The sequence below is a fragment of the Hyperolius riggenbachi genome, chromosome 2 (assembly GCF_040937935.1).
Source record: "Hyperolius riggenbachi isolate aHypRig1 chromosome 2, aHypRig1.pri, whole genome shotgun sequence".
NCBI lineage: Eukaryota > Metazoa > Chordata > Amphibia > Anura > Hyperoliidae > Hyperolius > Hyperolius riggenbachi.
Genome location: NC_090647.1, coordinates 154,253,964 through 154,269,459, shown reverse-complemented (window position 1 = coordinate 154,269,459; position 15,496 = coordinate 154,253,964). Strand labels below are relative to the sequence as shown.

The 15,496-nt window shown below is 44.4% G+C and overlaps 1 protein-coding gene across 3 annotated transcripts in view; it reads right to left on the bottom strand.

Moving 5' to 3' along the window:
• Nucleotides 1-4,423: 4,423 nt before the first annotated feature.
• Nucleotides 4,424-15,496, bottom strand: part of RCBTB2 (RCC1 and BTB domain containing protein 2) — a 75,571-nt gene continuing 64,498 nt past the window's right edge. For 2 of the 3 annotated variants that reach the window (XM_068267726.1, XM_068267728.1), the window contains exons 10-13: nucleotides 14,755-14,881; nucleotides 14,270-14,409; nucleotides 9,514-9,644; nucleotides 4,424-7,575 (exon numbers count right to left, since the gene is read on the bottom strand). In XM_068267726.1, coding sequence (XP_068123827.1) covers nucleotides 7,435-7,575; nucleotides 9,514-9,644; nucleotides 14,270-14,409; nucleotides 14,755-14,881 — 539 coding nt within the window. In that variant the 3' untranslated portion in view covers nucleotides 4,424-7,434. The remainder of the gene's footprint in view (nucleotides 7,576-9,513; nucleotides 9,645-14,269; nucleotides 14,410-14,754; nucleotides 14,882-15,496) is intronic. The other variant, XM_068267729.1, reaches the window with a different exon arrangement.

Sequence of the window (15,496 nt, the reverse complement as noted above, 5' to 3'; positions counted from 1 at the left end):
ACAGGAAATCTCCCTGGCGGGATTGACGAGCTCAGCTCGTCCAAAACACTTTCAGCAAGTTTTTGCTGGACCAGAACGCTAGGGAGGTTAATACTTAGTGGAAAAACCCTTGTTTGCAAGCACAGAGGTCAAACGTTTCTTGTAATTGATGACCAAGTTTGCACACATTTTAGGAGGAATGTTGGTCCACTCCTCTTTGCAGATCATCTCTAAATCCCTAAGGTTTCGAGGCTGTCTCTGTGCAACTCTGAGCTGGAGCTCCCTCCATAGGTTTTCTATTGGATTAAGGTTCGGAGACTGACTAGGCCACTCCATGACCTTAATGTGCTTCTTCTTGAGCCACTCCTTTGTTGTATGTTTTGGGTCATTGTCGTGCTGGAACACCCATCCACGACCCATTTTCAGTTTCCTGGCAGAGGGAAGGAGGTTGTCGTTCAGGATTTCACGATACATGGCTCCGTCCATTTTCCCGTTAATGCGATTAAGTTGTCCTGTGCCCTTAGCAGAAAAACACCCCCAAAGCAAAATGTTTCCACCCCCATGCTTGACGGTGGGGACTGTGTTTTGGGGGTCATAGGCAGCATTTTTCTTCCTCCAAACACAGCGAGTTGAGTTAATGCCAAAGAGCTCGATTTTGGTCTCATCAGACCACAGCACCTTCTCCCAGTCACTCACAGAATCATTCAGGTGTTCATTGGCAAACTTCAGACGGGCCTGCACATGTGCCTTCTTGAGCAGGGGGACCTTGCGAGCCCTGCAGGATTTTAATCCATTGCGGTGTAATGTGTTTCCAATGGTTTTCTTGGTGACTGTGGTCCCTGCTAATTTGAGGTCATTCACTAACTCCTCCCGTGTAGTTCTAGGATGCTTTTTCACCTTTCTCAGAACCATTGACACCCCACAAGGTGAGATCTTGCGTGGAGCCCCAGAGCTAGGTCGATTGATGGTCATTTTGTGCTCCTTCCATTTTCGAACAATCGCACCAACAGTTGTCATCTTCTCTCCCAGCTTCTTGCTAATGGTTTTGTAGCCCATTCCAGCCTTGTGCAGGTCTACAATTTTGTCTCTGACATCCTTGGACAGCTCTTTGGTCTTTCACATGTTGGAGAGTTTGGAGTCTGCTTGATTGATTGATTCTGTGGACAGGTGTCTTTTATACAGGTGACTAGTTAAGACAGGTGGCCTTAATGAGGGTGACTAATTGAGTAGAAGTGTCTAACCACTCTGTGGGAGCCAGAACTCTTAATGGTTGGTAGGGGTTCAAAAACTTATTTCACTCAATGAAATGCAAATCAGTTGCTATCTTTTATTTAAGGTTATTTTTTCGATTTTCCTTTTGATGTGCTATCTGCCATTGTTAAAATAAACCTACCATTGAAATGATACTGTTCTGAGACTTTTCATTTCTTTGTCATTGGACAAACTTACAAAATCAGTGAGGGGTCAAATAATTATTTCCTCCACTGTATACTAGAGTTATTAAGCTTGTGTGAGGTGTGTAATGCTGGGAATGCATGGTTTGATTCTGAGCTGATAAGATGGTTAGATAGATAATTTCCTACATGTCCGATCACCGTTCGATCGCTTTGCCGCTCAATTTGTCATTAAACTGAATTGAAAAAAAGATAAGAAAAATGAGCAGAAGATAAGAGAATCGAGTGGGCAAAATAATCGGGCCCAGAATCTACCTGTGTATTCCCAGCATTAGGCTAGATTTGCACAATGGTACATTGACAGTGTATCCTGAGGGGATATGTTGTGCCCTGATGAAGCGTCCAGTGAACTGTTCACACTAACCACGGTTATGCATCTGGCCCACTGCTGAGGCCATTTGAGTCCTACGCTCTGCTGATGGGTATGGGGACAAGTGCCAGTAAGCTCATCGCCCAGGCAGAAACAAAGGGCTACCATTGGTTAGTTCAATATGAATCCTACTTAGCAATTTAGTGAACAAATAAAAACCCTCCCTGGTGCTAGGGAGGACTCCTATTGGTCTTTTACAAGCCATTGGTGGATTGGTTGATAGTATGGTTCTGCCAGAACTGTGATACCAGCACTTGTCTCCGAGCCCAGCAGCCGTCAATGCATGTGGAGGACCAGAATGTCGACAGAAGATAGGCAAGTGCATAAGGAACGGAGGGGACACAGTCCGTTCCCATAGGCTTGCACTGATTCAGTGAGCATCTGCAGCATATTCGGGTTTAGAAAAATCATGCCGCTCAGGAACATGTGTTCTGCTCCAGTTCCATTGCTTAACATGGGATCTGCAGTGTGAGCAGGAATGCCGGACAGAGCGGAGGGGGGTAGAGCTGCTCATTGCTGGAGCCTGGAAGGTGAGTAATGGCTGCTGGCTATACTGGGGACACGATGCCTAGCGCTCTATACTGGAGATCCGGCCCATATGTAAAATGTGCTAGTCCTTAAGGCGGGTTAGGCAGCCGATCCCCAGGAGGTTATTAAGGATAACTTAAAGTGAACCTCCGGACTAAAAATCGACTCAGCAGCACTGAAAAGACTTAGAGTTCTGATGCTGTGAAACTGTTAAAGAAACACCGTTTCTCTTATGCAAGCCTCATTTTATAGCTGCACAGAAGAAAACTGCCCGGGCTTTTTTCCCCTGATGCTGTGCAAAGCATGATGGGATTTCTGATGATGTTCTCGTTCTGCTGTTTTGGTGTTTTTTTTTTTACATTTTGAATTTGACATTTGAAGCCTAGCACATGCAGCTGGGAGGGGTTATCAGGACACAGGACAGATGGAACTGTGTTTCCTGCTCCTTGTCACCTCCTTTCAACCAAAAAGATGGCTGTCCCCATGACAAAGATGGCAGCCCCCATGAATCACAAACATTTGCCTGTTCTTTTAAAACAGGGTGGGTAAGAGATTATATTACCTATCTATTCTAATTAACATAACTAATGTAACTTGATGACAGTATGTCTGTTTAGGCTGAAGTTCCCCTTTAAAGGGAACCTTAACTGTAAAAAAAAAAAAAAAATGTACTTACTTGGGGCATTACCAGCCCCCTGCAGCCATCCTGTGCCCTCGCAGTCACTCGTGGGTCCTCTGGTCCCCCGCTGCCAGCTAGTTTCATTTTTGCCGACTGGGAGTTGGCCGGCCACCATGCATACGTTTTTACGCATCCCTGCTGGTGCACCAAGCTATTGCAGACATAAACAAGTACATTTTTACGTGCTATGGGTTCAATGCGTAAAATTTTACGCATTAAACCCATAAAGCGTAAAAGTGTACTTGTTGATGTCTGCAATAGCTTGCTGCACCAGCAGGGATGCGTAAAAACGTACGCATGGCGGCCGGCCAACTCCCAGTCGGCAAAAATGAAACTAGCTGGCAGTGGGGGACCAGAGGACCCACGAGTGACTGCGAGGGCTGGTAGATGCCCCAGGTAAGTAAAATGCTTTTTTTTTTTTTTTTATTACAGTTAAGGTTCCCTTTAAGGAAAGGACAAAACCTTTGCCAGACTGTTTGCGGTCTTTAAAGGGGAACTTCGGCCTAAACAAACGTACTGTCATCAAGTTACAGTAGTTATGTTAATTAGAATAGATAGGTAATATAATCTCTTACCCACCCTGTTTTAAAAGAACAGGTAAATGTTTGTGATTCATGGGGGCTGCCATCTTTGTCATGGGGGCAGCCATCTTTTTGGTTGAAAGGAGGTGACAAGGAGCAGGAGACACAGTTCCAACTATCCTGTGTCCTGATTACCCCTCCCAGCTGCACACACTAGGCTTCAAATGTCAAATTTAAAATGTAAAAAAAAAAAAAAAAAATGCACCAAAACAGCAGAAAGAACAATAAAATCAGAAATCCCATCATGCTTTGCACAGCATCAGGGGAAAAAAGCCCGGGCAGTTTTCTTCTGTGCAGCTAAAAATGAGGTTTGTATAAGAGAAACAAAGTTCTGATGCTGTGAAACTGTTAAAGAAACACAAAGCCTTTTCAGTTCTGCTGAGTCGATTTTTAGTCCGGAGGTTCACTTTAATTCCACTTAAGGGAATTATGCAATTTACTTTTTATCCTAGGAGACAATTTTTCAGCTTCTTTTTAGAATAAATTCATAACTCTGCAATTGAAAAAGTAGCCGAACAAGTACTAGATTTTCTTGCTTGCTGGTAGTTTAAAAGGCATTTTATTGAAAAGTTAGAAAAAACTCAGGAAAAAAAAATTGCATATGGGCCCAAGGGCTCTAGATTGAGCCTGTGTAACAAATTCCACAGCTTTCCCACTGTTGTCACTAGTGACAATTTTACCCCCAGCACTAGTTGTGGCTGGAGCAGAGACTGAACAATGGCTACTCAACAATTCACAGGAACACATCAAAGCGTTGCAGAGGTATAATACATATTCTTTCATCACAAAAAGTTTTTTCAGAAAGCTTTATTAATTACAATACAAACAGAATAAATTAACTTTTGTCTAACAAAGAAGCTAATAATGACCATATACAGATAGACTTTAATGTGATCATTTTATATCACTATTTAAAACGCATTACAAATGCATTGGAAAAAAAAATTTTTCTTCACATCACCATTTTCTGTCCATTAGTCTGGTCCCATTAAAAAAATAAAAATGTAACCATTTGTTTTTTTAGATCACGCTTTGAGTTTATCTGATTGATATAATTTTTGTACAATATATTTTATACAATCTCCAGGCCTAAACGTCTTCCTAGACCACTGAATAGAGATTATTTTTATGAATACAAGCTTCTTGATCAGTTTATGTCAAATAACTTTTAAATTACCTGATCAGGAGGACAGACATTGCTATAGGCTACAGTCTTTTCAGAGAGATTTAGTCTGCATCTTCCTCTTTATGTCTGAACAATGTGATGATGCAATCTGAGCAACACACAGAACCTAAAGGTCACAGTCCATGTACTCTGTTGCGTCTAGTCATGTAATCAAGATATTAGATTATATATTTTGCTGTAGAAGCCTCAATTTACACAAGAAGGTAAGGACATGCACACACAAGGAGAAGTGCAATATTTCAGGAGATTGAATACATTCCAGAAAAACCATTTGATCAATCAGAAAGGAATACCAGACCAAAATCTGCTTGGGTCAGACAGGGACGGCAGATCTGCAATACTCACCCACAACTAGCCAACATCCACCTTACTATTGCTGGGTCCTTACACCACCAGCTGGGCACGGTATAGGACTAGAACAAAACCTGAGTGTTTTGTTAACTCACCCTGGTCGCAGCACCTCCTCACAGTTGGAGGATGTAGGAGGGCATAGAGCGCTGCAACTGGGGTGAGTTGACCTCTCTCTGCCACAGCCCACATAAACATGCATGAATGTATGTTTTGACACAGGCCGAACGCAGTTTCACTTTTGCAAACTCATCCCTATACATACATGGCCAACAAGTCTGATCACAGAACAACCAAAGACATGCTGATTCATCACCTTTATTTGCAGCAGCAATTACAGCTGACCAGTTGCATTTTCATTATTCAACGTTCATCAACTGCAAATAAGCATTGCATCATGGGTAGTGGGCTTAACATTGCTGCACTGCATCATGGGTAGTAGGCCTGACATTGCTGCTCTCTGATTACTATGCTGTCAGATAACCTGCTTTCATCTGTGCTGTGGAGGTGAGGTAATGTATGAGGCCATGACACATTCCCTAGAGCCACATGCATGAACTAATCATATTCATCTCATTACAGGTCATAACTAGAGCTTGTCAATGACATGCAAATAATTTCAATAATGTCAAGTTGATGCAAAAGCATCAGTTACGGCATTTGACCAATTCAATTCCAAACGACTTACATTGCATCAGCTCAAAATTACTAGCATCTCGTTACCACTTCTGGTGATAACCTCACAATGCTCACCATTTCACAGTAATGTTATGTGCCCAACATTTAGCTAGCTCTATTCCAATCATACAACAGTGGCTACAGAGACAAGAACTTCCTAGTTGTAAAAGCTTAGCCATGCCCCTTGCCTCCATCATGCCCACACTTGCTTCCTTCCCTCCCTGCAGATCATACACTGGTTGCCATGTGTGCTTCTGCCATCAATTCACTTTCAATCTCTTGATAATGTTATCGTATAGCTCAATTGCATTGAAAGTCAATCAAACTTGCACATTTCATATCTTATGCCTGTGTGAATGTGGCATTGTTGTTTGATATGTTTTACAGCATATAGGTCCAATTTACACAATGATACAGCACCTTGTCCAGCCAGAAGGGATGCACATAATGTCCAGTGAGGGAGGTGGCATATAAGAGATGTTTAGCAATGTGATGGGAATAGGCTGACCCCACTGGAGTGTCCATCTCTGTAGTCACTGCTTATGGGCATCCCTCTATTCCCTGGCTGCTGTCAAAGGAGTGCTTGGTTTGCCGCCGTGCCCGGTGATAGGATGCCGGCAGATTTGGTAAACTGGCAGCGTGGTTGCAGGCAATATTCTTAAAACAATACTGGCCCTTAGCTGCTCCCATGTGATTGAAATAGCAGATATATGACCTGCAAAGACTTTGGCTACAGCTGTAATGTGCAAAACATTGAAATTTTCCTGTAAACATTAAGCTTAGTCCTGTTCCTTCCACCTGTCACGCCTCCTGATTAGTCTTCATTGACTATTAACTTAACTTGCATCCCTTTTACCGTGACTTTGGCTTCAGCAGCACACATGCCAGATTTCCATCATCTACAATCATTTGTGACAGCTTTGGTTGAAACTGGTCTACTTCCGGGACCCGCTAATATAAATATGACGCATCCAACCCTTCTGCTCAACCTCCACTCTCCATAAGACAGAATGGGCTGCTCAGTGCTGGCCACGGTACTCTATGGAGGATGTGTTTTCACATATGATATTGGATTATGTATCTTTTTCTTAATCACGTCAATTTAAATTAGGCAGCTTTGCTTCAAGATAAACGCTGCAGCGCCACTGTTTACTGTGCAAATTATAAAGAATTAGCACTTATTGTACTTCTATTGCTGATGACACCCAATGTAAGTTACAGCCATTTGCCATGGATTATGACTTTTCAGTCATTTTGTACTTATGTGTGGATCACATGGAGGATTTGTATGACCTGTAACCACATCATGTCACTGGCTCAGGGCCTGAAGGGACTGCAGTGGTATGGATCAGTTCCCAGCAAAGAGAAGGTTGTCATATGAAGGACAATCCATTCAAAGCATATCCATATGGCTAGTGCATGTACAAAATATGGCCAGATTTACAAATAATTACCTACTCTGCAAGTCAACAAGTGTATGGCTGCTGTGGTAACCAGTTTTAACCTGTCATCAAAAGATTTGATTTTTTAAAAGTCCATTCATAAAACCATCTGACCAACCAGTAAATACAGTAAGTGCTTTTAACAAATCTCACATTTAACTGTAGAACATTCAGCAGAAGTGGCAACAATTAGTTCTTGAATGCTCCAGCCTTGCTTGCTTTGTTGATAAAGTTTTTCAGAAGATCAGAATCCATGTTGGCGAAGGCATCCGTCTGAGTGACCACTGTCATATGGTTAATGCAGAACCTGAAGCAAAACTCTTCAAGATCCTGAAAACAAGAGGAGACATCTGCTTTTAGAACCACTTAATGCCTTATAAACACACAAGTCAAACGCAACAAGTTACTTCTATGACCAATGCCTTGTAAGCCCTTCAGATAATATTTTAAAGGGATCTGCATAATCAGCAGTGATGCATCATGGGAGACCTTTCTTACTCAATTGAAGCTGATTTATTGCAAATACCTTCAGTTGTTGGAAAGGCAAATTGATATTAAGCATTGTTTCCCCCCCCCCCCCCCCCTTCTCCTTTCCTACTTTCTGTAAGAGGGCTTTTTGGTATTTTGGCTCCCCTTGTACTGTCTTATTGGTTCTTGGTCACCATGAGCTAGGGGGTTAGAGATTTGGTTTATACTGAACCTTCTGCACTCACGTTCACTGTATGCATCTTGTGCAGCACATACTGTATATCACTCATGTATGGCAATGCAGTGTTTAGTAAATCCCCCCCATGTTCCCTATTTGCCTTTTCATGTCTATGGGCCATGCCTGCTTACACATACGGAACTATTTGCAGTGCAGTACCAGACAACACAGTGTGTAAATGCAAACAGCCCATACACAGCAACATGTAGCACGCCACACACACATTTAACAGTAGTGGATTGAAGAGAGAGTGAGTGAGTGAGTGAGTGAGTGAGTGAGTGTGTGTGTGTGTGTGTGTCTCTCTCTATGTGACTGCTAAGTTGAGCATGTGGGGCTAAGTACAGTACACAGGTTATGTTATATGAGAGGAATTATATTGTTTGCTTACTAGGACATGTCTGCTATTTTACGCTATTTGTTACACTGGTTCTGTATAGTTCAGACTGTATGCATATTGTAGGAAAGATATCTGCGAGTTATAATCCTACCTATTAAAGTACAAGTGTCCCTGTGTCCCATGTCCGTGCTTTTGCGCTACTGTGCATGTCCTGCACTGACACAGCCGTTGGGACAGGACGCAGTGGCCAGGAGGCCGGCCGTGTGTGTGTGTGTGTGGTGACAGACCTAGAGCAGTTTTTAAACGGGCTTAGGTCACTAATATAATATAGAAGTATGATTAAGTAATATGCATAGTGTATTGTGGGTTGATGTCAGGGCACAGGAAACAGCATTCATGACTGATGTTTCATGTCTGAGGGTCCAGGGATGTCTGTCTCTACAGAATGCGACTCTTGTGGGAGAATGTCTCTAAGCCTATGAGTATAGTATATGTGTGGGAGGGTGCAGAGCTTAAGGGCTGGTTCAGACGGACGCTTGCGGAGCGTTTACCGCAAGCGTTCGGAACGTCGCGTTAAACGCTCCCATTCAAGTGAATGGGAGCATTTGCACCAAGCTTTTACACGCGTTTACACGAACGCGGCGTTCGGGTCCCAATTTTCACTTGCGTTCGTGTACATGTAGTTTCCAGGGGCGGCCAACCGCGACGGCTAATGTCCCCCTAGGGGAAGAAAAAACGCGACCGCATCCGAACGCGACGCGAAGGCTGCTGAAAGGTTGACCGCGCAGCCGCCGCAACGCCCCCAAACGCGACGCTATGCAGACGTCCGTGTGAACCAGCCCTAAAGATGGCTGCAGACACTGGGGTCACTGTATTCTTCCACTTCCTTTTCCTGTTCTCTCCTCCTTTTGACTACAAGACACAAGATTAGCAGATCGGATTTGAAGCTGGGCTCAAGGGGACACACTCAAGGCATAGGCAGGTTACTGTGCTGACTGACAGTACCCAGTGCCCCTGGCTGGATCAGAGGATAGAAAAATGGCAGCACTCATGACATGGCATCAGTTTCTGTAGGCCTGGACCAGACGATATGCGATTCATATATGTACACACCACAGTAAGGAAGGAATCAGGCAAAATAAAGTACAAGTAAACTTTTATTTAACAATTGGGACGGAAGAGATTTCTACTTTGGCTTGTCTACAATATGTAAGTTTCCTAGTACCTGGGCATCATACTTAACGGCAGCAGACAGCAGTGTGATGGCATTCTCCTCACAGATACCTTGTTTTATGGTTCTCTGGCAAAGCTGCTTCAGCCTCTCCTCTCTGTACAGTGTGGCTAGTTCCAGGAGTCCTGCATAGAAATAGAAAGTTTACAGTCTGTTCACAGATCCCAATATAATCAGGCATTTCCAATCTTCATCCAGGAAAATACAACAAAGAATACAACCTGCACACCCTTGGTCAAAGCCAATAATAATGAATGGAGAGCTCTAGCCTCATTTCAGGGTGGCTGAAGACACCCCCTTTGTTAATCCATAAGAAATTGTGAGGAGGCACTTCCACAAATTATACTTTCATACAGAACACACTAGCCAATGTTTGAGGACACAAGAGTCTCTTTTTCGGGGCATTGAGGTCTTTATTTTTCATTTTAGTTTAGGTTTCCTTTAGAGTTTCACTTACCTGGGGCTTCTCCCAGCCGCCCTGTGCCTGCGCCATCCTGGAACGGTCCTCCGGTCCCCGCCACAGCTAAGTTTTGTTTTGGAGCATCCTCACTTCCGATGCCGGGAGTGTCCTGCACAGATGCAGTACCAGATTTTATCCTACCACGCCTGCGCAAAACAGTCCCAGTGACGTGAGTGAAGACACACATGCGCACTGGCCATCGACTGGCTAGTCGCTTGAAAACAAAACTTAGCAGCAGCGGGGGACTGGAGGATCGTTGATTAACGGTCCAGGCACAGAGTGGCTGCAGGGGGCTGGTAGAAGCCCCAGGTTTTTATTTGTTTTTTTTCCATTTCAGTTGAGGTTCACTTTAAAGTGGATCTGTAAGGGAAGAAAAAAAGCCCTTGGGGGTATTTACCTTGGGAGGGGGAAGCTCCAGGATCCTTAATGAGGCTTCCGTCCTCTTCAGCCACGGAGATCCAACGCTGGCTCCCTTGAATATCCCCGACAAGCTGTGCACAGCAGGCACAGTAGCCTGTGACAATATTTACAATCTGCGCTCTTGCGCAGGCGCAGTATCAGCTTTCTGATCGGTTTAGGCGGTAACAGCCAAGATGCAGGACACCTGTGCAGTAAAACCAACCCCAGACAAGCTCCGTGTTCAAGGGCTGCCAGTGCTGGATCCCGGAGGTTGAAAAGGAGGGGAAACCTCATTAGGATCCAGAGGCTTCCCCTCCCGAGGTAAGTACCCCCAGGGAAAGTTTTATTCATACAGATTTTGTATATCACTCCACTTGCCAGCAAGGGATGTGATTCCCCTGGTGGCTGCAGCACACTGTGAGGAGGTTGATGTAAATACAATGAGGCGCATTTACATCAATGAAGCATGTAGGTATGTTAAACAGAGATGCATGGAAAACAGCAGTTTATGTATTTATACAGCATAAACACAGACCACAAATGCATCAGGCCCAACTTTATACCTGTAATGGCTATAAAGGCAGCTTTATGGGGCAGGTTATATACAATATGATTAAATAGCCCCACTGCAGTCCATCATGAATGTGGCAGCCAGAATTATCCACTCCTCCCATCACTCCACCATGGCGGCTCCCCTCCTAGAATCCCTCCACTGGCTTCCTATCCAGTCCAGAATCCGATTCAAGATACTGTGTCTGACCTACAAATCTGTCCACAAAACCTGACCAACTTACATTTCCGATCTTACTCAGAGGTACACTCCGCTCTTCCAATGAACTTCGCCTGACCGACCCCCGCATCACCCAGTCCCATGCACGCCTCCAGGACTTCTCAAGAGCTACTCCAACACTATGGAACTCCCTACCTTCACCCATTAGGGCAGCCCCCTCCTTCAACATCTTCAAGAAGGCCCTCAAAACTCACCTTTTCACTCTGGCCTATTACCCCTCACAATTGCTCTAAACCCACAGCTGAACTCTGGTCCCCTACCTCTCATGTCCCTACCTCTCCCTCTAGATTGTAAGCCTTTAGGCAGGGTCCTCCTCCTTTTGTGTCCTACCTGTTCATGCACCTCCATTACTGTGAACCCATGCTATGCATCTGAGTGAACCTAATTTGCCTAATCTCCATGCTCCCCTCCAGTGACTAAGCATTACCTTGTACTTATACTGTGCTGTGTGATCTGGTTTTCTTGTATTCCTGTATTGTCATATTGCTATATGTCACCCCTAAATATTGTGTATAACCTAAACAAATGTCCAGCGCTGCGTAATATGTTGGCGCTTTATAAATACAATAAATAAATAAACCTGCCATTTAACTATTTCTGCTGGACGGACGTGAAGCTCACGTCCAGGCGGCTGCTCTGCTGCGGTGCTGCGCTTCCGCGCCCCCATGGTGTCCCCCGATAGCCCTAGGATCAGTAAACGGGAACATGGTTCCCGATCACCGATCCATCTCTCCAGCAGAAAAACCGGAGCACTCTTACAAGAGGCTTCAGTCTTTCTGCCGTAAAAATTTCCGCATCCCCCTTGTGCTTCCGCTTAGTGAGAAGCACAAGGAGGAAAAAAAAATTCAAGGTGGCCATCTTGACGACTGTGCTTAAGAGACGCCTCTTCCTACTCGCAACGTCACGTGACTACATGATGGGCACGAACGGGAAGTAAGCGATCGCGATACTTTGCGCAGAGTCGCCTGGGATCTTAAAGATCCAATCCCCCGTGTACGTCCCCTAACAATGTGTGATCGTTGCAGGGAGGGCAACATCGTTTAGCATGACGTCTGGTAACATAGCTGCAAGTATTGTCCGGTGAGTATGAGGCTTAACAAGAGCTACTAGAATTAACAGATCAATAGCGACCCGGAAGTAGTACAGGGTGAGGTGTTCGCCGATATCTCTATTCAGCAGTGATGTATTGTGGGAGACATCACATACTCAATCCAACCCAATAATCGCAAATGCCTTCTGCTTTTTTTGTTTTGTTTTATAGGGCACTATAAAGAATGGAACACTATGGGGGGGGGGGAGGAGGGGGAAGCACAAAAATGACAGTGTTGTTACAGCAGAAGGGGATAGGAACAGAAGACACTATATGAAGTATATACATATATAAGAAGCACATGAATAGCAGTGTCAGTAAACGTGACGTTTGGTAAAAGCATCCTATTGCCTCATTATGCCTCTCAGTTACATTTCATCTGTTTGTTGCTTTACATGACATTTCAGATGTTTCTGCTCAGCAGTAACAATACTTTAGTATAGTCACCTTGTAATAGGAAATGCTGCATTTAGGTTTATAAAGCTCCCTGAAATCTCATTCACAATTCAAATTCTAAACGGTGTTCAAGATTTTACAGAATATAATTCAATGCCAATGCATGTCTGAGGTAAACTACAAAGGCCTCAGAGCAATAAACTCATGAGAAGAGAAAATCACATTTAACTGTTTCTGAAAAGGGATCTTTGCATTAAAAACCTTCAGATGGCCTTCACATCTGTTATCATTAGCAAATACCTACAAAGCACATAGGATTAGTTAGTGTTAGAGCCCCTCCCATGGGGGATGACTTCTTCGTAGTGGGAGGGACGAGTACCTAATAAGTTGCATGCAAGCTATTACGGACCCAACATCCTCCAATGGTAGACAGGTGCATTTTATTTGAATGCTGGGTGTGTATTTTATCCCACTAGTGGGGCTTGCACTCTCAAGCAGGTAGTCATAAGGATGCAATCTGTTTTTAAGTAGCGCTGTTCCTTTCCCCGCCATGTACAAATGTAAGTAACTCTGGTCAGCTGCTCCCATTTAATAGCATTGCTTATTGATGTTTATGCAGAGCTTCTGTTTGGTTTCAAGGTGCGTTTGTAGTTTCTTGGGGGGGCCCAGCGCACCTCTGATTAGTGGCCATTTGGAGGCGGCTTGGTGATGCGCTGATCCACCTTTGCGCATAGATAAAATGATGTTGAAAAACTTTACATTGAATCTAGGTATTGATTTCCCCCAATCATGTCCTGAGACCTCCCAGCAGCACCCATTCAGTCAAGTGGCGCCCGAAGAACGTCTTTGTGCTCCAGACAGTGAAGCATACCCAGGTGACAACCTGCTGTCCAGTTGAAAAGCAGTGTCACCTGATTCAGAATTGGATTGGAAGCCAGCAAATGATTGCTCACTGGCTTCTACAGTATGTGGATTGGAGGGTGCCAGCACTGCTATTCTATATGCGGGCCGCCAACATTTAAAGGTGCAGTGGGCCACATCTATAAAATATACATTTTGCGTTTGGAGGGGCCAGTGAAAATGCCTTCGGGGCCGCATTTGGCCCACGGGCCGTTGTTTGAGGACCACGGTTCTAGTGGATACTGAAGCCTTCAGGGTTACCGCAGCCGAGCGCTGTAATTACAGCGCAGATTTGGGTGCAGCCGGCGCCACCATAGACCGTAATAGGACGGCTATAGTGGTGCACAGTCAGTAACTTCGGCACCGTCAGAAGACGGAGCTGAAGTTTCTTCTAAAACACTGAAATTCGCCTTCCAACAATAGCTGGAAGCCGAATTACATCATTCCCCACTATCCACGTGGACCTAGAGGGGGAATAGTATTTAACGCCGCCGGGACTTGTGCAGCAGCAGGATAAGCCATACCGGCTGTATCCTGCGCCCAAGTCTCCTGGCGGCCAATTCATATGTATGCACCGCCGCAGGCCTAGCTCTACATTACACCTCAGGGCACAGACTGCATTGGAGGAGAACAGCTTCTGAGAACCACATAGAACTTGTCAATTACTGTATTTGTAACAAGCAGAAAGGAAAACACTACATATGTCCGTCCTTACCAATGGCATCCTCAGGGGAAATGCTGATATTATCGGTATATAAATATTCCAGGAAAGCATGAAATACAGGATAGGAAAACTGATTCATTTCAATGACGTCTTCATTACGATCATGTAAAAATGAACGGAGATATTCACACCTAAAAGCAAAATGAAAAAACACCACATCAATATCATCGTCAGTGCTCATAGCAGACTGCACCCCATGCCAGACATGAGCCAATCAGATTGCAATCTGCCAAGTGACCTGCACATCTGAAGGTAGACAAGCACAGAAAGTTCTGCCAGTCCTTGTTTATATGTGCAAACCTCAGCATACTGAGTGACTCATTCCCGGGAACACTCTGCATGCCCACTGGCTAGATGCACTGCGGTCCCTGCGTGATGAGCACTCGTGCAGCAGCAGATGACAAACAATGTGCCCAAACATGTCTACATTCACCAGTCTGTGATCCTGCCCTCCATTCTGTTCCCAGCTGTCTTACCTGATTTGTACAAGAACTCTGTGCACATAAATGTACTTTTCATCCACTAAAAACTTCAAGTCTGAGGTCTCTGGGTTGTCAAATTCCTTCTTCAGGGACTCTGCTACAGTTAGATGACCATCTGGGTCTTTAAAGGAGAGGGGAAAAAAAGAATGAAACCCAACATAATTCATTCTTCAAACTGTTTAATCAAATAGCTTACTGGCTTTATTGAAATATTCCCTTCCAGAGGTGGTCAGTGAGTCGCTAATAATTTCAAGATGATGCATTTTGATGTTAATGTTATATAAATGTATGCAACTTGGAACTGAACCAATGGAAAGCAGTTGCTGATGATTTTCATTGGATCAGGTAAGTGCAATGCCCAATGCTGCATTCACAGTGTGTGCATTGCATAACACAGATGTTATATGTGAGCTGAAATGGACACTGCACGTTATACATACACGTTGATTCAAAGCCTGCATACAGCACCACCAGGATCCCTCTTCAGCCCTGTCACTGCATAATTGCAGTGCCTGATCTCTATGACGCCCTCTAGTGGTGTCTCATTATGTGCACCTCTGAAGGGTGTCATAGAGATGAGACACTGTGAATAAGACAGTCAGGGCTAAAGAGAGATCCAGGCGGTGCTGACAAGTGAGTCACTGGTGCAAGCATACTCTGCATATGGTGGAGAGGCTACCTAGTACTGGGGGCATATCTGGCTATCTATATTGGGAAGGGGTCTATTAACACTAAA